At 46.2% G+C, this 20,437-nt stretch overlaps 1 protein-coding gene and 1 long non-coding RNA gene across 5 annotated transcripts in view; both read left to right on the top strand.

The window, feature by feature from the left end:
• Positions 1-20,374, top strand: part of LOC120447022 (SH3 and multiple ankyrin repeat domains protein 1) — a 64,245-nt gene extending 43,871 nt beyond the window's left edge. For 2 of the 4 annotated variants that reach the window (XM_039628342.2, XM_039628343.2), the window contains 9 exons: positions 10,414-10,539; positions 10,612-10,943; positions 11,008-11,176; positions 11,494-11,688; positions 11,986-12,052; positions 13,205-13,663; positions 14,383-14,992; positions 15,056-16,984; positions 17,052-20,374. In XM_039628342.2, the coding sequence (XP_039484276.1) occupies positions 10,414-10,539; positions 10,612-10,943; positions 11,008-11,176; positions 11,494-11,688; positions 11,986-12,052; positions 13,205-13,663; positions 14,383-14,992; positions 15,056-16,984; positions 17,052-18,612 (5,448 nt within the window). In that variant the 3' untranslated portion in view covers positions 18,613-20,374. The remainder of the gene's footprint in view (positions 1-10,413; positions 10,540-10,611; positions 10,944-11,007; positions 11,177-11,493; positions 11,689-11,985; positions 12,053-13,204; positions 13,664-14,382; positions 14,993-15,055; positions 16,985-17,051) is intronic. The other 2 variants (XM_039628344.2, XM_039628345.2) reach the window with 1 other exon arrangement.
• On the top strand, positions 4,547-5,374 carry LOC120447026. Its single transcript, XR_005615904.1, has 2 exons — positions 4,547-4,717; positions 4,789-5,374. It is a non-coding gene; the product is annotated as an uncharacterized LOC120447026 (long non-coding RNA).
• Positions 20,375-20,437: the final 63 nt, after the last annotated feature.

Here is a 20,437-nt window from a genome sequence, read left to right on the forward strand (position 1 = left end):
AACACCGAGCAGCATGTCTTGGATCCAGCTGTACATAGTATTCTGGAAAACCGACATTAAAAACTAGGAAAATACACAAAAATCCTAATCGTTGACAGTGGTGCGGCCAGCCGTTTTAAGACAATTTTCACACTTGGCCAGCACCTGGAGTTTATCAGCCATTCAGTTTATTTCAGTTTTTGTCTGTTTGCGGAGCCTACAAATATTTTTCCGAACTTTGTCGAACTTTTTTATTCTCACCTGAAACTGCAGTTGCAGTTGCCGGGATTTCAAAGCCTTTGTGGCGGTTTTGTTTATGGCCCGGAGCGATATGAAGTGAGTTTCCATTTGCCACATGCCCGGCGTTAATTGCCCTGCTAAAAGATTGCGCACGATGCGTATACTTAATGGTTTTTGCTCAAAAGCGAAATGGTTTCGCAACATAAAGAAATCCAATTTTTTTGCAAGCTGTGTTTATGAGGAAGTCTTACTCATAAGACTACTTTTTTTTGTGAACAGAGTAAAATAGTTCATATGAAATATATCTTTTAATATGCAATTTTGATAAAAGTTGGGAATTACTAATAGCGTTTAATAATAAATCAAGACAACTAACTGTTTAATCAAGGCCAACATTAGTTTGCAAAAGCTTAAACAAGAAACATTAGCATTATAATGCACTTCTGTCCATACGACACCACTTCGAAGGTCCAATTTGTCTGGAATCGATCTTCTCAGAGCCGCTCTTGATCATTTGATGCCGCCTCGAAGGGCTTAGCCCCCAAGCTGTCACCCGAGGCTGACTCCATCCGACTGGCAATTGCAGCGGGACATCGCCCAGCCACTCAGCTAATGGCTGCTCCCCTTTGTCTATAAGTACATATGTATCTGTTCACATATATCTATATCCACCAAGTGAGCCTCTGCTGCGCTTTCTTTCCTCCGGCGTTTTGGCTGCCAGTCGCCAGTGGCCAGTGGCTGGTTACCAGTTGCCAGTTGACCGATGGCAGTCTATTTGGGTCACCATAAGCTGCCAGGTCTGAGCGGCATCAGTCACCTCGTTGGAGTCGAGTCTTCGCCACTGTTGGACTGTTGGAGTGTTGGAGTGCACTGGGACGGAAGTTTGTTTGCCAACTTGTTTGCAGCTCATCCGTTGTCCGTTGGCCGTTGTCCGGTCGGTGTTGCATTGATTGGGCAAATGGCCGCCAGCATCGCCAGCGGTCCCAAAGAGCACATTTTTGTAGCCGAATAGGATACTCGAAAAAACAGGTCAATGTGGCTTTAATATGTAAGGGTGTTTCAATAAAAAGGGTAGAGATATAGGTAGAATAAAATGCTTATACAAGCATGCTGATGAATAAAATAGCACTGATAGTTCTAGTTACAAGTCTGCATTTTACTACAGCATTACTCAGTTCCGAAATTTAATCATAACAGTACACAGAAGTATCCATTTCTGTTTACCCAAACTATTATTTCATTTCAACACAACTCGAAATGAAAATTCCTTGCCCAAATAAATCGAATTTTCCAAGGTTTGTCATCAGGCAACCTTTGCTTATCCACCCCAAAAGCTAAATCAAAATTCCTTGAGGACTTCCCTTTTTGCTATTTACGCAGTTAAATGTATAATATTCATGTGCTTTTTCAAGGGTGACTTTGTTTTTTCTCCCTCCTTAAATGACCAAAATTTGGGTGGGTTTTTCCCATAGCTCTGCAAATGCTTCTTACACAGTTGGCCATAATTAGTTTAATGGCCGAAATTACTCTGTTTAGGCATGACTGAGAACGGTAAAGGTTTGCTCAAGTAATCCGCCTTGGACGGCGCACAGAACAGACCGCCACTCGCTGACATAAATAAGCCAGGAAAGAAAGTGGCCAGAACCAATGGGGGAATGGCTATGTGGCTCCCAGCCGATGCCGATGCCAATGCCAATGCCAATGCCAATGCAACCGATGGATCGAATCCATTGATCCGCCTCGATCGGATCGGATGGGCTCGGAACAGAACGGCTAAGTACGGTTAAGCATGGAGCACGTTTGGCATCGAATCGATTAGCAATTCGAGTGTTCAGCAAATGGTCAGTGAAAGAATCGTCGGACACGTCGAGCATGTCTCTTCGATTCCAACTCGATTCCAACTGCGCGACTCCGACTCCCGATCATTGGCATCATTATCGTCATTATGGTGCCCCGTTCTTTTGGCCCATTCCTCGTGTGCCATGTGTCGTGTGTTGTGTGTTGTGTGTTGTGTGTTGTGTGTCGTGTATCGTTTAGTGGCGCACTTTATTGTTCTACATTGTCCAGCGGAATGACTTTGACATAGAAATGGAAGTGGCCAATATAGGGGGGACTTCTCCCATAAACCTTTCACTAGCTAATTTTGCTGACCAGCCACACACATCCTTTCCTTCCTGCTGCGCCTTGCCAGATGCCAGATGCCAATGCACTCTGCAGTCCAGTTGGAAAAGCGTTTCAGGGGCTTTTCTCGCTGCCAGATATTTCTTAAACCTTTTTTCCAGCCACCCCTAGTGGTTGGTATTTCTCAGTTTGCTCAGTGCTTTGTGGTTTTTGGCTGAGGATTGCTTTACTGTGGCGAGAAAAAATGCTAAGGCACTGAATGACGAACTAAACTAAATAATATGAATTTTGGAAAGAATGTTATAAGAAGGGGAAACCTCCATATAAGACTTTATAGAAAGTTAAGTTACTTTCTTATTACTTAACTTATCTATAAGCTTTTCTATTTAACAAAGCTGTAATACGACTCTTCTAAGAGACTCGTAGTTCTCTTTCTATAACCAAGTGTATCCTGGCTTCGTCTTGGTACTCACTTGCCTGCACTCTTTATTTATATTTTTATTTCGTTTCGTTTGTTTTTCTGTGTAGCCGCATGTTTTCCCCCAAACCTGTCCACTCTTCTCTTCGTGAGGATGAATATGAAAATGCTGAAAGCATTTCCACCGTTCTTTAACCCCAAAACGAGAAATACCTTGAATGCGACCCTGTACACTTGGACCTCCCGTGCTGGAAAATTTGTCGCATGTTTCGCTGCTTAGATTCAAGCCTAGACATGGCGAGATGGGGACTCCTCCGTTTCCAATCTCCAGCCTCCGGCGGCTGGGAGCTCCCTTCTTAGGCAGTCATAATCGCCAGACACGTATATACTCGTACTCGTACACTGGTACTCTTATATCCCATATATCCGTACTTGGCTGGATGCATGTTGTGGGCCTGTGTTTTTGTTTTTAATGTCTGCCCTGGCTTGTTCTTCTTCTTGTTTGTTTGTTTGTTTGTTTGCTTGCTTGCTGTAGTTGCTGTTGCTGTTGCTGTTGCCGTTGTTGTCAGGGGTCTTGTGTCTATGTAAATATTGATTTTCCCTTCTGTCGGAGTCTCCGTTGGAAATTTGTTTAGGCTAACTGCATTAGTTTGGGAAAGATTTCAATGTAAAATGATATTTCGCAGGAGCGAAAGGAGCTGGTATTTCATCACAGGGTTGAGAAGAAGGCTTTGAATGCAGGGAATTATTCTGTGAAAATAGATAGATATTTCTAGGAGCAGCCAAGACAACACCGTTGCCTTTAAGCATTTGCCTGAGGTAATACCTAGTTACCTGTTGTTGTAAGCTCTTAAATGCAAGTAAGTAAACTTTGGGCAAACTTTACTGAAATAACTTCTTGCGCGATGCTTTGGTGAATTCTTGCTGCCACAGCACTTCCTGTAGAACTGTAAGGCCAAGAGTGAGGTTCCTTGCCTAGGCATTTTCGCAAACTTTGTGCCACACCGTACTTGTACCCCCCTCGAAAAACGGCGCTCAGGGGCACTTAGCCTGCCAGATGGGGCATATGCCACCGACGGTGGGGCAATATCTTGGCAACATGGTTCTGTCATGCTGTTCCGGCTCTAAAGCTCGCTTTTCGGACGAACTGCCGCATTCCGTGCAACATTGTCAACGGTTAATCTCTGAAAGGTCTCCTTTCTCTTCTACCTCCATGCGCTGCTGGTGATGGTGATGGTGGTGGTGGTGGTGACGGTCCCACCGAATCCCCTTTCCGCCCGCCCATGGCATTTTGCAGATAGCAGCTTTATTGCAAATGCCTGTCACCTGCATTCACAAGTTTTATGTGGCACTTACCCCCTCCACGTTTCGCTGTGGCATCATCATGAGCTTGTCCACATCCTTTAGCCTGCCACTACATTTCTGCAAATTCCCGTATACTATATTTTTATTTTTTCTCTTCTCTTTTTCCCTTTTTTTCTTTTTTTTTTTTTTTGTTAGAACTGCAGAATGTTTTAGTTCACCTTTCGACGCTTGCTGTCAATGTCCTTTTGTCCCTAGATAGCAGCCTTCCGCTCGACCCCGCAACCCTCCCTTTCCCCCTTGTTGCACATAGCCGTTTGTCCAAATGCATCTGGGTGTAAGAAATATGAATGGCTGATGGGCGTTGCGCCGCCGCTGCCACGCCCCCAGTGGGCAAATAAATTTCATGTCGGCGAATACAAGTTCAATGCACTTGACTCTGATAAATGTTCGGTGGGTTGGATTCGATGCGATGAGTTGGAGGCCTCAAAAGAAGTCTTCAACATCAACACTTTCTTCCACGCCTCAGCGAGAACTTTTCGCCTCAGTTCCCTAGTTACACTTGGAGAAATGGAGCCATGCTTTGGGAATTCTGTTTCATATATTCCTTTCAAAGTTACTTTATTTATAAATTAGTGGCTTATACGTACATATCTGGTACGTACATATCTTTACTTATGTTCCAGGTATACACTTTTGCTCTTGTATTTTGTGTTTTGTGCATGTAGAGAACCGATTTCGATGCAGTAGGTGGGCATGACAAGACAAACATCTGGGACGGACACCCAAAGGGAGGCAACCAGTACATAGAAGCTGGAGCAGGAGCAGCAGCTCACAGCTTTTGCCCACGAAACTGTAGCCAAACGAAACTAGTTTCGAGCCTGGGCTTGGCCCCACTCCCTGCTGCATCCCTGAGCAAGTGATAACCAAACTGGGAACGGGAAGATGCAGAGCGAACCTAAGGGTTCCAGGCAGCCAGCAAATGGGTTGGTTCGGGATGAGTCGTCGTCGTTGGCTGTGCAGCTTGTAAACTTTTTAGCTGCTGAATGGCTTTGACTTTGACTTTGAAGCGGCTCGAATGGCTGCAGGCGGAAGACACGTCATTGACCTCCTGGCGGGAGAAGTAGGAGTCATCCGATAGGTGCACAGCGAGAAAATACTACTTGAGTTTTCAAATTGTTACCTTAAAACGAATATAGCTGCAGCACAAGCCAAACCCAAAATGTAAAACCCATAAAGTTTTACTAATTGTTCCTCTGTATAGAAGGCAAATGCAATGATACAGTTATGAATAAACCAGGTATTTAGTTAGCACACAGTCGTGATTAATGGCACTGCGCCTCAAAAGGCAATCAACTTGAAATTGATTACCGCAATCCCTTGTCACTGCACGCATAAATTAATAAGCTTCGAATTAACCAAATGTCACACGAGGAGCCGATGTGTAAGGGCAAACAAACCGAACTCAAAACCAACCCAGGTTCAGCGCCGCAAAATTGGCATACAATCGAACTCGGGCGATAGGAATGCGAGTGTCGAACAGAAACCGCGGCTGAAAACCAGTTTTCGGAACGCATCTCCTCCTCAGAACACTGAGAGAAAGAGCATTAGGCTTTTCTGCATTAAACCAAAAAGGAATTTCGATAAGATTTCAGATTTGGTCGTATTTCCTAAAAGGTAACCCTAAAAATCAAGATTAAGTTTGAGTGGAAAGCAGAAAGGAAAATCGCTGTGTATTGTTCCACTTTGTGATGGTCGGCATTGTTCGAGGCTCCAAACTGCGATTCAAAGTGGCTCTGCGGCTTACCACAGGCATCCCATTCCCCGCTGCCTTCCGCTCCCTTTCGGCAAACGAGCTAAATTTATAAGATGATGTGACCAAGTCCAGGTCCAAGTCCAAGTTAAGGCCCAGAACCCAGGTCCAGGTATTCGTGTTTCTGGGTGTGTGTGTGTGTGAGCTGGCAGATTACATAAATTGATGCTGAAGCCTCTTGGGCTGCAACTTGAGAAGACCAGACATCAGCGGAATCGGAGATCGAGCCAAAGACAGAGCCGTAGCACAATGGCAGACGACGTGCCAAAAGTCGGAAAGAAATGAGAAAAATGTAGAATTAGGCATTAGGTCGAAACAATTGGAGATGAATTCTATACGGAGCTAATGAGCAGGAAGTGGAGGAAGAGCAGGGCCAATGATTCAGATAGTCTGAAAGTCTGACGCAGCTAATGTGCTCTAGAAAACCCATATTTGCCCAGCAAATGGATCGTTTTGGTGGAGCACAGGCACATGTGTGTAAATATTTGCTTGAAAAAGCGAAACAGAGCCAAGGTGGCATTACTGGAAAGTAGAAAATAATTTAAAGGCTGAATTGACTTGGTAAATATTTGCTAAGTAATTTCAAGCCATTAAATACAGATTATTTACTAAGACTTTTGTGTGTTCGTCCCACAGTGCAGCATCTTTTTCTGGTTCTTTTCTTTTTCCTAAGCTTCCGTTATCACTTCGCTGTATTTTCAACTCACTCGGCTGAGAACTTTGGTCATTCGATACCTTTTGAGTGGGAGTTGGAGGAGCCAGTGACTCTCAAACTGTGCCGTTTGGTTGGCCCAAATGCCAAACTTAAGCCAGACACAACTGCTCAAAATTAAAAGGCATAAAAAATGTGCTGACACTAATGAGTCCGTAAATGTGTAGAGCCTGACAAAGCCCAAAAGTTTTTCGCGCAAGGGGCAAAAAATCCGAAAACCAAAACAAATCCAAGCCGTGACTCTAGCGGCAAGCTGAAAACTTCAGACTGCAAACTTCGAGCTAGTTGCGACTTTAATTGCGGCAATATAACTAGATTGTGTTTACACGGAAAAAACTGACCGAATATTAGTTTACGATCTATAATTTGTATAAAGGAATGCCATATACATACATATACATAGGTTCGTAAACATAATTTACAAACAACAATTCCTTTCTTACAAATACAATATAATATGCACAATATAATGTGCAAATAATGCACAAATTAAGCAAGGTAATCTTCGATTCGAATGAAAGTAGGAATGTAAACAGATAGATATATTTAATGGTATATTTTCTTTAATGGCAACTTCAAACAACTAGTTCCTAGTTTTAAATCACTTTGGCCAACAACTTGTATTTGTTTTCCGTGTAGAAATCTAACAGATGGTCGGCGACCCACTTCCAAGCTTGGATTGGAGGCTGTCCAGTCCATCGGCAGTGGCTATTTACTTTTTGCTGGCACTGTTTACGCTTACCTGCAGCTATTTCCCTCTCGCTTGGCTTTCAATCAACAAGAAAACAATTGCAACAAATGCAGCAGCCCGCAGTCACAACAACAGCAAAAGCATCGCCAACTACTGTTTGACAATTTATCAATGATGTCTTTTGTTGCTGCTGCTCGCATTGTTGCTCTTGTTGTTGGACAAGTCGCCTCGGGGTCTTTTGAGTATTTCTTATTGGAACAGGAAGTCGCTTATTTGCTGGCTGCAAGTGCACAGCGCTCATTGCACATCGCATTGACATTTACTTGGATTCTCGCATCTGAGCTTGACACTCACTACTCACTTGATGCTCCAGTGACTCTCCAAATGTGCGACCAAGCACCTCTCATGCAGATTGCCAATTGGAGCTAATTGTATTGGATTATTCCGCTGGCTCTCCAACTGTGCATGTGTAAATAAAGTGTATACTTAACCTAAAACATAAATATGCTTACTTTAAATACTAAACTATGACTAAATCATCTGAAAATGGGATCAGCCCTAACAATTTTAGAAAATAGAGTCCGTTGCTAACTTAATAAGAATAATTCAGGTAATCTCGTTTATTTTCCAAGCGTATAACATCTATTATCACCACTGGAAAGCTGGCGTAAATTAACTAAAATTATCTCTAGAATTGTTCTTAGCTTTCCGACACGTTCTTCTACTTATAAATTACACCCGCTCTCAAACTGCTTAGACCTAAAATATTACGAGACTCGCGAAATGCACGAACTGTCTCTCAAACTGTGTAATATTGTAAATTTCATGCAAATTGCAATTTGTTTCTATATACCCTTTGGAGAGCCATTGGGTCTGCTGGTTAAGTTACTGGCCTGCAGTTGCAATTCCTCCACGATTTATGGACAGTGTCCCAGCAGCTGCCACCTGCCCCTTGCCGCGCTGCCACAAAAATACAACCGAATATGTCCAATACACATTCCGCCTGCTCCACTTTGTTGCAGTCGAACTGAATTTATGGCCACGGTGTACGGCAGCCAACATCGCAGACGCAGGGAAAAAACCCCAAAATGAGCAAAAACAGTTTGAAAAGTGCTTTAAAGCCAAAAAGTGCGCACAACTTCTAAATTACTTTTCCAAACAGCATCCACTAGCCTGCCTTTTCCATTCCAACCCCCTCACTTTTGTAATCCCCACCGAATGTCGACGGTATTTTATGAGCCGTCTTACGGATTGGAAAATCGAAATCAAAACTCATAAAAATGCAATTTGCGCCAACAACTTGACTTTGGGCAGAACACCCGCGTGGAAGGGACAACTCCAAAACCAAAAGTTGGAATTTCTTCTGCCCTTCTGCTCCTTTGATACCCTTGCAAAGGGTATGCTCTTTTTGGACAGGATTATGCAGTGCAGTTCGGAGGAAGTACCTAAGTAGTGAGCAATGAGAACTGAGAACTGAAAGTTTCTTCCAGGATATAGCATTTCCCAGTGCTCAAGGACTTCTTGACTCAAAACGTAGGGTATTTCCCACTTCGGACCCAAAATCCATCCCCACCTTTCCTGTTTTTGTTGGGGTCTAGGCCAGCGACGTGTCTGCAATTTGCATGTGCATGACTGCGACTGTAACTGATACCCCCGGGTGCCAAGGGATGAGGATGAGGGTTGGAGAAGCATCAGTGGCAGTGGGCGCGGCCCAAAGGGCAGAAGGTTGAGGGTGGCGCCATAAAACCCATTTGGCGCACAGCCGTTAACGTGTTTTGTTGTTTGCCAAAGGAGTGGGGTTGGGTTGGGTTTGGTTTGGTGTGGGGGTTGGGAAATATGAAGAGTAGAAGGGGCCTGGCTGCCACTTGGGGGCGTGCTAGTTTGTGTGGTTGAGGCTTATGTGTCCAAGGGATGAGTTGCTTCGTGAAGAAGGGCTGCTGTTGCTGCTGCTGCTGCTGTTGATGCTGCCTGCATATGAAACCGGGCACCCAACTATACAAATAAAGTCTCGGAAACGTGACTGGAAAGAAAAGTGCATGTTGGCGGAATAGCATTCGGATATTGCCTGGCTGTATGCAAAGAAGCCGTAATTTGTTGGCTTATATTTATAAACTTTATTAAAAATGTGTAGCAAAAGGTCTAAAGAATAACTTTTAGTTAGGTTTTTTATATTTATCCATGAAGTAGCTACCACAAGAGATTCGCAATGCTTAGGCATCCAAAGAGCTCCTCCAGTGAAACTATCAACTTTGCAAGACAATACATTATCATAGTTAATTGGAGGAAAGCCCTCTGCCATGAAATTTCACCCACCCACACGAATCATGCACACATCTGGCCAACACCCAAGCCGAGATCCATGACAAACTGTTCGCATTAATGGCAACATTTGGCACATTATGGCCAGCATGGAACTGCCTTTTTAGAGAGGCACTTAAGGGCGTGGGGCATTAAAGCAAACAGAACACGGCAAGTCGGTGAGCAACACACACTGCCTCATGTATGTATGCGCACACGCACTTTGCATAATTAATGCAGCGGCAATGTCAAACCCGTTATACACTCGAGACATTTTCTGGGAGTCTGGAAGTATTCGTGCATCATGGACCAACTTTTCCGGGGTGGCAAAAAAGGCAGGGCGTTGCTGGGAAATTCGTTGTGTTGTTTAATTAAAACAAGAAATTGGCACTTAAAGGCAGCGGTATATTATGAATGCCAGCATGTCTGTGGGGCGCTGGATGCTGCTGGTCCTGTAGTTGGTGCTGCAGTCACGCGCTCATTAGCAAGGACATTGTAAAGGATACAAAAGTACTCGCCATTTGTGCAGAGAGAAAAAAAGGTGGTCAAAATGGTCAGCCCAACACTTGCAATCAGTGTAGGTCGTAATGATTCCCTTTATGTGATTTGTTCCTTGGGGGGTTTTGCTAAAAAAAATACATTCTTCATAGATGGGAAAACGTTTTTATGTCAGTGTTTCCATGTGTACACAAGTACGCAAGAAGGATGTTCAGCAATTGCTAGGCCGGAAGTCTTTTGTGGGACCTGCACGGCTTGAGCACGTCAATGGAGCACCTGATTCAGCAGCATACACACGTACTTAAATGCTTTCTGCTTTCCACCCACTTGTACCTTTCCAGGAACTGAAGGAGAGCTTCAACTATGGCCTGTTTGCTCCACCTGCCAACGGCAAGGCGGGAAAATTCCTGGATGAAGAACGCCGCCTGGGCGATTATCCTTTCAACGGACCCGTGGGATATTTGGAGGTGCGTTCGGTTTTAGCCATTTCTTCACGTATTTTCATCATTTATTAAATGTGTTCGTTCTTTCACCTTCAGCTCAAGTACAAAAGGCGTGTGTACAAAATGTTGACCCTGGATGAACGCCAGCTGAAGGCTCTGCACACGCGGGCCAATCTGCGCCGCTTTCTGGAGTGCATCAATGGCGGGCATGTGGAGAAGATAGCCAAGATGTGTGCCAAGGGCCTGGACCCCAATTTCCATTGCTCGGAAAGCGGAGATACTCCGCTGACAGTGGCCACGGGCGCCAAGAAGCCAAACAAACTGCTCATCGCTCTGGTGAACGGTGGAGCCTTGTTGGATTACAGGACAAAGGATGGCACCACAGCTCTGCACCGGGCTGTGGAGCACGACTCCTTGGAGGCGGTCAGGTGAGAGGGTGTCCTGCTTCATTTCAAAGACGCACTCTTTATCATTCTGCTCTTGAATCACCAGCACCCTCCTCGAACTGGGCGCCTCGCCGAACTACCGCGATGGGCGTGGCATCACCCCGCTGTACATCTCCATCACCAGGAAGTGTGAGGCGAAGATCACAGAGAGTCTGCTGCACGACCATGCCACGTTGGGAATCCAGGACAGCCAGGGCTGGAACGAGGTTCATCAGGTGAGTCGGTGGCGGTCCGTGCTGATCCTGGCGATCTCTAACAGCAACTGCTTTGACCCCAAGCCAATCCCCGGTGAAATGGTGTTGGCCCACAACCGTTGAACGCCAATTAATGATTGAATTCTTTATCTCTCTCTTCTTTCTTGAAACTCTTCTTCTCTAACTCTAAACAAAACAAATCAAAACAAAACAAAAACCAAAACAAAACCAAATCAAAACAAAACAAATTCGCTTGCTAATACTTTGTAACCCGCGGGTTGGCATATGCATCTCTGCTGCATCCTTTGGCTCTCTCCGCTCACCCGAACGATCCGTAGGCCTGTCGCCATGGCCTGGTCCAGCACCTGGAACACCTGCTGTTCTACGGTGCTGACATGGACGGCCGCAATGCGTCCGGCAATAGTCCGCTGCATGTGTGCGCTGTTAACAACCAAGAGGCTTGTGCTAGAATGCTTCTCTTTCGCGGCGCCCAGCGCGGCGCCCAGAACTTTGCCAATCAAACTCCCTACCAGGTAAAGCCCAGTCTCTGGACTCAAGAACATACACAGAGAAAATCAATCGTGCGATTTAATTACATGTATACCAAAATATATACCAATTACAAGATGCATTTTCTCTGTGTATATTCTGGGACCAAAAACTTTTTGAATTTTGTTAACAACTCAGTAGTTGATAGTCTTTAAGTTGGTACTTTTGTGCTGCTGTAGTTATGCTTGTAGTTCAGTCTAGTAGCTAAGTTAGTTTTTGACTTAATAACTTGGTTTGGCTCATGGAACTATGGTTTTTTAATCCACTTCGATTTCCCATAGGTGGCTGTTATAGCCGGCAACTTGGAGCTGGCCGAAATCATCGAGAACTACAAGTCGGAGGATATTGGTAAGTGATGGCCTGTTTTAAAACCATCAACCATCATTCACCCCCCGAAAAGCAATCGACTCGTACTCGCAACCGAACTAACTTCATACTCATCAAAACTCAAACCAAAATCCCATTTACACGGAATGTGTTTCGAACACCTTGGAACACCATTCTGATTTCTTAAGTTCTTTCTTAAGTTTCTGTTTCAATATTCGTTTGCTCTACTCAGTCTGTTTTAATAATATTGGCCACAATCAAAACAAACTAGTTTCCTTTCCACTTAGTTCAAAACAGTTTTCCCCATGAGCGTCTTCATATCTGATTTTCTCTCTTTGACTACACTCGCATATCATCTATCAATCATTCAACAATCAATCAATCAAACAATCATCCAACTTGATCATCTAGGTCTCTTTCCCCATATCAGTGTATATTACTCGTATTATATAAATATCTGTACTCCCTTCAATTTCTATATAAATTTCTATCGCAACCTATACTTTACCCAAAACACTTTTTTCGTATTTTGCATATGCTTGTTTGAGATACGTGCTCCATAAATGTAATCAATTCAAATAGTTTTGCTAATGCCACACTTCCAATATTTTGGCTGTTCTTGATCCATGTTTTGTTCAATGTTTTTCGTGTTTTTCCATACATATATATATATATACATATATTCCATTTCCTAGTGAGTTGATTTGTTGGCAGGACATTAGTAGAGTGTCCTTCCTTTGTTTTTGCTTCTCATCTCAGTCGCTTATCCTTCGATAAATGAGCAGTAAGTAAGTGTAAGTAAAGTGTGCCAATCATTTCTCGGAATATTCCCTAACTCTGCCTTAAGCTTAGGGTGTTAGATTATTTCTTTATTTCCTATATTCAAAGTTATTACATTATTAGATTGAGTAGAGAGCAAACTGAAACAGGGGGATTGGAATAAGAAAAAACCTATTGAGTAAAGAATGCCCTTTAAAATCAATGTTAAGTGTTAAAGTACAAAAAAGTAAATAGATTTTCTATTACCAATTGATTTTAAAAGGAACTCTTTTCCAGACCTGACGACCAACTAAACAGATAACATACTCGTATTACACCCAACCACTCTTCCTGCCTAATCCTTGACCACCAACTCGAACACATTTTAAGTGAATATCCTTGATCACCACACAGTTCCCTTCCGCGGACCGCCGCGCTACAATCCGAAGCGCCGCTCGGGAATCGGGTGGTTGAGCGCCAATGGAGCCGCCGGCGCAGCTCTGCTGGCAGCGGCTGGAGGTGGTTTCGGTGGTGCGATGGTCGGCTCGAATGGCGCTGCCAACGGAAACGGCGGGGCTGGCGGTGTTGGTCTGATGCTCAGCCATCAGAACCACCAGCAGCACCTCGCCGGCCACCATCAGCATCAGCTTCAGCAACAGCATCTGCACCAACAGCACCACCAGCACCACCAGAATCACCACCAGCAGCTGCAGCAGCAGCAGTTGCCCCACCTGCACACACTGCAGCTCCACGGCCCGCCATCGCCCTGCCCCTCGGAGCACATGCTGGGAGCGTACAGCTCCGCCAGCTCCAGCCTCTCCGAGGGCTCCTCCGGCCACCGATCCCACGAGGACGACATCAGCATTGTGACAGGTGAGGAATGGCTTTGTTTTTCGGTTTGATTTCCACCTCATTTGCATTTGCATTTGCCTAAGCTTAAGTTATGTTAAGAGGGGTAACTAAGGCATAGGTCTGCTATTAGAGTCTATAATGGCAAAGAATATATCTTCGTCAATCGGATAAGTATACCTGCAACTCAATCTCCTACTGTATGTTTCCGAAGGCATGCGTTTAAGTAGATCTTGACTAAACAAAGAGTGATTGCATGTCTTCCTACCTCGCACTGTTATATTATTTCAATCGCATATCATTGACAAGAATTCATCATATAAAGATAAGACTTTCTTGACGTTACTTTATAACATACCCTTCTTTATGGCATATTTAATGATTTAACTAATTTGATTCTTTAGGAAGAAAGATTGCTTTGCGCGATTATCTGAATATTTTTAGTTTTTAAATTCCATCTATATCCATGATATCCACCTTTTCTACGAAATCTAATCAACCATTGATTCTGATAATTTTTCCCAAAATGTAATGTCTTTACTGGTAATTGTCCACCTATGGTTTCCAGTTCATTCCTCTGTCATAGCACTCGTTTAAAGCATCCGCTTTGACTCCACTTAACTGGAGGCTCCTGCTGTGCGTTCAAACATTTGCATGCCACTCGTTTTTGTCCTCTGCCTCCTATACATCCAATGTAGTCCTAAAAAAACATACCACTCATTGTATCGACCTTACCCGAACAGACAAATCCCTGGGCGACACCAGCGACATAATCAGCGATTCGTCGGGCGTGGGAACGAACTCGGACTCGGCAGCCTGTTCCATCGGGCATCCCAGCACCACAGTGGTGTGCATGGAGCCATACGCTGGCAACACCGTGGGTCATATTCGCCTCCAGCCGGGCGATGTGATCGAAGTGGTGGGCAGCACCGACTGCGGATTGCTCGAGGGCTATGTGCGAGGCACCAATCAGTCCGGCTTCTTTCCGGCCGACTGCGTCCAGGAGGTGAGTCTGCGCCAGAAGCACATCACCAATGTGATGACAGCCAGCACGGGCATGGCTCCCCAGCAGCAACAGCAGCAGCAGCATTTGCAGCAGCTTCCAGCCGGTTCCTCCGCCGCCTCCTACCAGGGATCGCCACAGCTGAGCTTGGGTGGACATTCAGGCAGTTCCAGCACTCTGCTCCAGCAGCCCCATCAGTCGCCATCACTGTCGGTGGCCAGCAATGGATCGTGCCAGCAGCCGCTGGAGAGCAATGGAGGAGGAGCATCCGGCAATGGCATCCAGAATCGGAACAATAACCACTCCGTGGGACAGTACAGCAGCGCCACTGCACCGCGCGTCAAAAAGAGGTACGAAAGCATATCCCTTCAATGAGTTCCAAACTAATGCCACATCTCTTCCAATTCCAACAGCGACTATAACGCCCCGCGATCGGTGGTGCTGCACCGAGCCAAGCGCGGATTTGGCTTCATATTGCGCGGCGCCAAGGCAAGTTCCCAGCTGATGCAGCTGCGCCCTTCGGAGCGCTTCCCGGCGCTCCAATACCTGGATGATGTAGATCCGGGTGGAGTGGCGGACATGGCAGGACTTCGTCCAGGTGACTTCCTGCTGACCATCAACGGCGAAGATGTAAGCTCCGCCTCGCACGAACAAGTGGTCGAAATGATCCGTTCGGCCGGCGCTTTGGTCAACTTGACGGTGGTGTCGCCACAGTTCCCCCACCAGATGCAGGCCAGTGCTCAGTATCTGCCCAGTGGAGCGCGTGCGGGCAGCCACCATTTGAATAGTGGACCAAGTACTCCTCAAAGCTCGCACCGTCAGTGCGCCACGTTGCCGAGGAAGATGACCGGTCCGGGAGCAAGTGGTCCCTCCTCCTCCTCTGGAGGCAGTGTGCGAATGGCTCCCATGCCACCGCGCAGGGATCCCAAAACCACGTTAAGTGTGGGCAGAGCCAGGGCCAAATCCATGGTTGCTGGTCTGGAGAACGGTGGTGAGAAGGAGGACGATTTGCCGCACACCAAATCCAACTCGGTGGAGTCGATTGCAACGCCCACACCTACCGGTATCCAAACGGGACCCGGAACACCCGTTCAGCTACGCACGGCCAGCATTAAGGCGCGACCCACATCCAGTAGGATCACGGCTGCCGAATTGGAGGAGCTATTCCAGCGCCAGCAGGGCGAGGGCAGTGCGGCGAACGCCAGTCGCTATGCCACCATGATGACCAGCTCCCGTTTCCAGTCGGGCACGGACAGCGGTGCAGCCACTCCGCCTGCATCCAATGGATCTCCCATGAGGAGTGGTCCGCTGGTGTACGGCAGTGTGGCTGAGATGAAGCGTAAGACCGCGCGGAGCAAGCATGGCAGTGGCACGCTTCGTGGAAAGCCCGTAGCCACACCCACAGTCGGCCCAGGTGGAGTGGGAGGTGGTCGTGACCTCAAGCGGTTCCATTCCACACCCGACTTGCATGGTCCTCAGCTGCACGGCTCTGCCTCATCCATTTGGCAGGCATCTGGCAAGGGTCACCACTCGCAGGACGATGTGGCCACGCTCCATGCCTCACTGCAACGCTTGAACTCTAACCAAGGAGAACTAAAACTAGGAGGATTGGGAGCAGCAGCTGGTGCAGGAGCAGGAGGAGCGGTACTACCACCGCCCAATCACCCACCTCCACCACCTCCAGTGGGTCAGGTTGTTAAAGTGGAAACACGCAGCAGTGTTTCGGAGTATGAGAGCACCATCTCTTTACAACAAAAATTGAAGAAGCGAACGGAAAACGATGCTGTGACCAGTGCAGCCATCGATGGCGTCCAGAGCAGCTTCAATCCCTCGGCAAATGCCAAGATCTATGCCTCGCCGCAGGAACTGCGCAACGTGATGGCCTGGAAGCTGCGCCAGGCGCAGGAGAAGCCATCACAGGAGACATCCGCTGGATCCCAGCAGCCAGTTAGTCAGTATGCTGCTCCCACGCAGATGCGACCAGCACAACAACAACCGCAGCAACAGCAGCAGCAAGCACAGCAGGCACCTACAGCGCTGGCCTCTCACTATGCGGCTCCACAAGTCCAGGTGCAGCAAGTGCAGCCACCTCAGCAGTCTGCCCCTCAATCCCCGCCTGCTCCACCGCTGCCACAGGCAGCACCTGTGCCGGCACAAAATGGCAACGGAAATGGAGGTACAAGTGGAGCCGGAACAGCTCCTCCCATTCCCGAACCGGACTACAGCTGCAGTGAGTCGGATGGCGAGGATGAGAACTCCATCCTGGTGGCACGGAACACCAAGCTCAACGAGAAGATTGCACTATTCGATGTGCCAGAGACTAGTGGAAATAGTCAGGCTAGGTAGATATCAATCAAGTACAATCCTTTTAACGCTTTCCATTAATATTCCTTTATTTTCCGTCCACAGTGGGAGTAGTTCCAACTCAGGCAGTGCCTCGATTTCTCATTCGCTCTCTGTGGAGGAGATCCAGCGCATTCGCAGCAATCTGAAGACATCAAAGTCATCACCAAACGGTTTTGCCAAGAAACCAGAGGAGGAGAAACCACAAGAACAGCAGCAATCCCACCAACACCCACAGCAACTTTTGCAGCCAGGCGAAGATGAGTGCGACAACAGCAGCTCCGGCGTCAGCAGCGAACAGGAACAGCTGGCACTGGCCGCCGGGCTTACACTGCCAGGTGGTGGTAAGCCCACCGATACCATTAAGAAGAAGCCATCGGTGACCATTGTGGAGGAACCCAAGACGACTCCCGATCAGCCCAGCAGCAACACCAGTCACACTACGAAGCCCATGGCCAAGACCACCATCAGCATAGGCGGCGGTGCCAGTGCTGTGCCCACAGCCACACTTACAGTGAAGCAGCTTGTGCAACAGCAACATGCTCCCGTCATCCAACAGCAGCAGCAGCAGCTGGGCAGCAAGCAACCAGTGGCAGTCGCCAGCACCAACAAGTTTGCGCAACAGAGCAACATCAACAGCAATGTGATGAGTCCCCAGGTCTTGGGGCGCATTCCCAGCCATCATCATCAGCAGCAGTCGTCGAATCCCAACCAGAAGTTGATCGCCACCCAGCAGCAGATACTGCAGCAGCAGCAACAGCAACTGGCCCACCAACAACATCTTCAGCAGATCCTCAAAGCAAAGGCCGCTGCGGCCGGAGGAGCCAGCAACACCGCCGTCCTAGTGGCTAAGCACCAGCAGAAACTGCATAAGGGCACCAGCAGTGGCCACGAATCGGAGATGGAGACTCGTTCCGATCTGGAGGATGATGACGGAGATCTAAGTCCCTCGCCGCCGGCCAAGGCGTTCCAGCGTCACAATTCGCTGACGCGCAAACAGGCAGCGGCAATCGCCATGCAGCGGGGTGCCACCAGAACCACGGCGGTGTCCCTGATGCAACTCCCGCCGCCGCTGGAAGCGGACAGCGATGGAGAGCCGTCACAGCTCACGCTCCAGCGTCAGCAGCCCCATCACCCGACACAGACCCACCCACATCCCCACCAGCTGCAGCAACAACTGCAACAGCAGCAGCAGCAACAACCAATGGCCGCCCACATTGTGGGCATGCTGCCCAGCGGACAGCTGGTGGCTGTTGCCTCTGGCGCTGTTGCTGGCGTTCCGGGCGTTGGGGCGACTGCGGTGCAGCAGGGCAACAACAATCTGCAGCAGCTGTGCACCGATAATCTGGTGTTGGCGCCACCGCCTCAGTTCTGCGATTGCAACGATGCCAAGCACGCGCCGCAGCCGCATCTGCCAACGAGCCAATATCATCCACAGCAGCAACAGCAGCAGCAGCAGCAGCAACAACAGCAGCAGCAGCAGCTGCAACAGCAACTGCAGCAGCAGCAGATGCTCCAGATGCACCAGCGGCTGTCCGGGGGCGCTGGCGCTGGAGCGGTCGGCACCTTGGGAAGGGTCCGAATCGTGGGGGCCATGCCCAAGGCCAACCACCATAGGTTGCACTAAACTAAGCCTGGGGAATCAAATCAACCATTTGCCAAATCGTTAAGTCGTTAGTTAGTGTAAGTCAACAGTCATTGCCACTCACAACGAATAGCCGCAACTGCCTGCACCCAGAAAATGAAGCGCGACGATCATTTCAGGCACAAATCTAATTGTTGCCACATCTTTTCAATGGCAAGAGGATGTTCGAATTAGAATTTTCTTGATTTCGAAATCCTAAGTTACTTTTATTATATTTATTGCGTGTGATATAAATTTATGCAAGCTTCCTACCATTGAAAACAAACTGAAAGGCAGTAGCCGAAGATTCCTGATCGATATGGGTCTTTTAGTTTGCTTTCGAGCTGCACAATGTGTCAAATGTTAATGTGGATTTCCAATGTCCGCATCCGATCTTAGTTCGTAATGTTAGAAGGGCGCCAGCGCCAGGCAACTTCATTTATTCAGTATCCATCCATTGATCATTCGTGTTCGTGTTTGACTAGTGCACAAAACATTTAAACGACATTAACATTACTCTAATTCACAACTAGCGTAGGTTTTATATGCCTAAAGAAAGCAGGGAGGCGAAAGTTGCACCGAGTAACAATAATATTTGAATTTGAGCATTTAGCCGAATTTCCAGTCAAGTCAAGTCAACTAAACTAAACTTAACTAACAAATAATAAATGAATAAAACGTATAATGTTTTTAAACAAAATATTTATAAAACAAATATTTCAATAGGCGATTTTATAATCGAGAAAAAAAAACAACAAGAAAGATCGAAATTGAAAACAAAACGTAAATTTTTGCTAGTAAAATTTACAGATTTTTACTTTTAAAAGATTTTTTGTATAATTGTTTTTTTAGAGAAAAACTTTAACTTGCCAGAGTATTACAGAATATTAGAGAAGAAGTAACGTATTGTATTGAAAGAGGTTCTCAACTATTTGCCAGCGCTTAATGCAAATATCGTCATAGGCAACCCAAACTTATAAATGCGTTTTCACAAGTAACAATTATTATAACTAAGGCTGATTTTATTGCATAATACATACAGAACACAAAAAATCGAACCAGCATTCGCCTACATACTGAATGAAATATATTGAAGAACTCAACTAACCAAGCAAGCGATTGATGCATTTACATTGTTTAAACAAAAACTCTTTGAGGTATTGAGAGAATTGGATGGTAATATAATGAAATCGTTCGAATTGGCAGGCCGCGCTCCTTTAGCACTAGCACCTAAGTGTTGAAAAGTTAGAAAACCTAAATCTAAACCATTAAACATAAACAACCGAGAATATATTGGATACTCTAGCGTATAACTAGGTTTTAGCACACTTTTTAGTTCTCGCAATAGTTGCTAATTATTTGTAAATTGTTTTAGTTCCAACCCCGCGCGTAAACAAATGTAAACAAATATAATTAGCCATCAAGCTTGTTAGTTTTTAAGTTAAACCGTCTAGTTAATCCACGTGCAGTGCTCAGTTACAACTACAACACGAATTATGCATTTCCCACTCGATGGGGGCATGCAACACGAATGCGTGAATTCGTGCAACTGCGAATGTGTTGGAAACGCTATATAGCAGGATTATTGAATATGCCTAAACCCCAAGATAATGTTAAACGATTAAAGCACACACCACCACACATACACTTTAAATGCAAGTATTTCAAATGGAATAATATGGAAATATCTATCATAAGTCGTATAATATGCAATTATGTATTATGAACATGCGTATGAGAAATTAATAAATATGAATGAAAACTATGCCACGACCAAATTTATTCACCTCATACTTATCTTCTTTTTGAGCCATCAAAATCAGTACTG

This window comes from Drosophila santomea, chromosome 2R, assembly GCF_016746245.2.
Source record: "Drosophila santomea strain STO CAGO 1482 chromosome 2R, Prin_Dsan_1.1, whole genome shotgun sequence".
In the NCBI taxonomy this organism is placed as follows: domain Eukaryota; kingdom Metazoa; phylum Arthropoda; class Insecta; order Diptera; family Drosophilidae; genus Drosophila; species Drosophila santomea.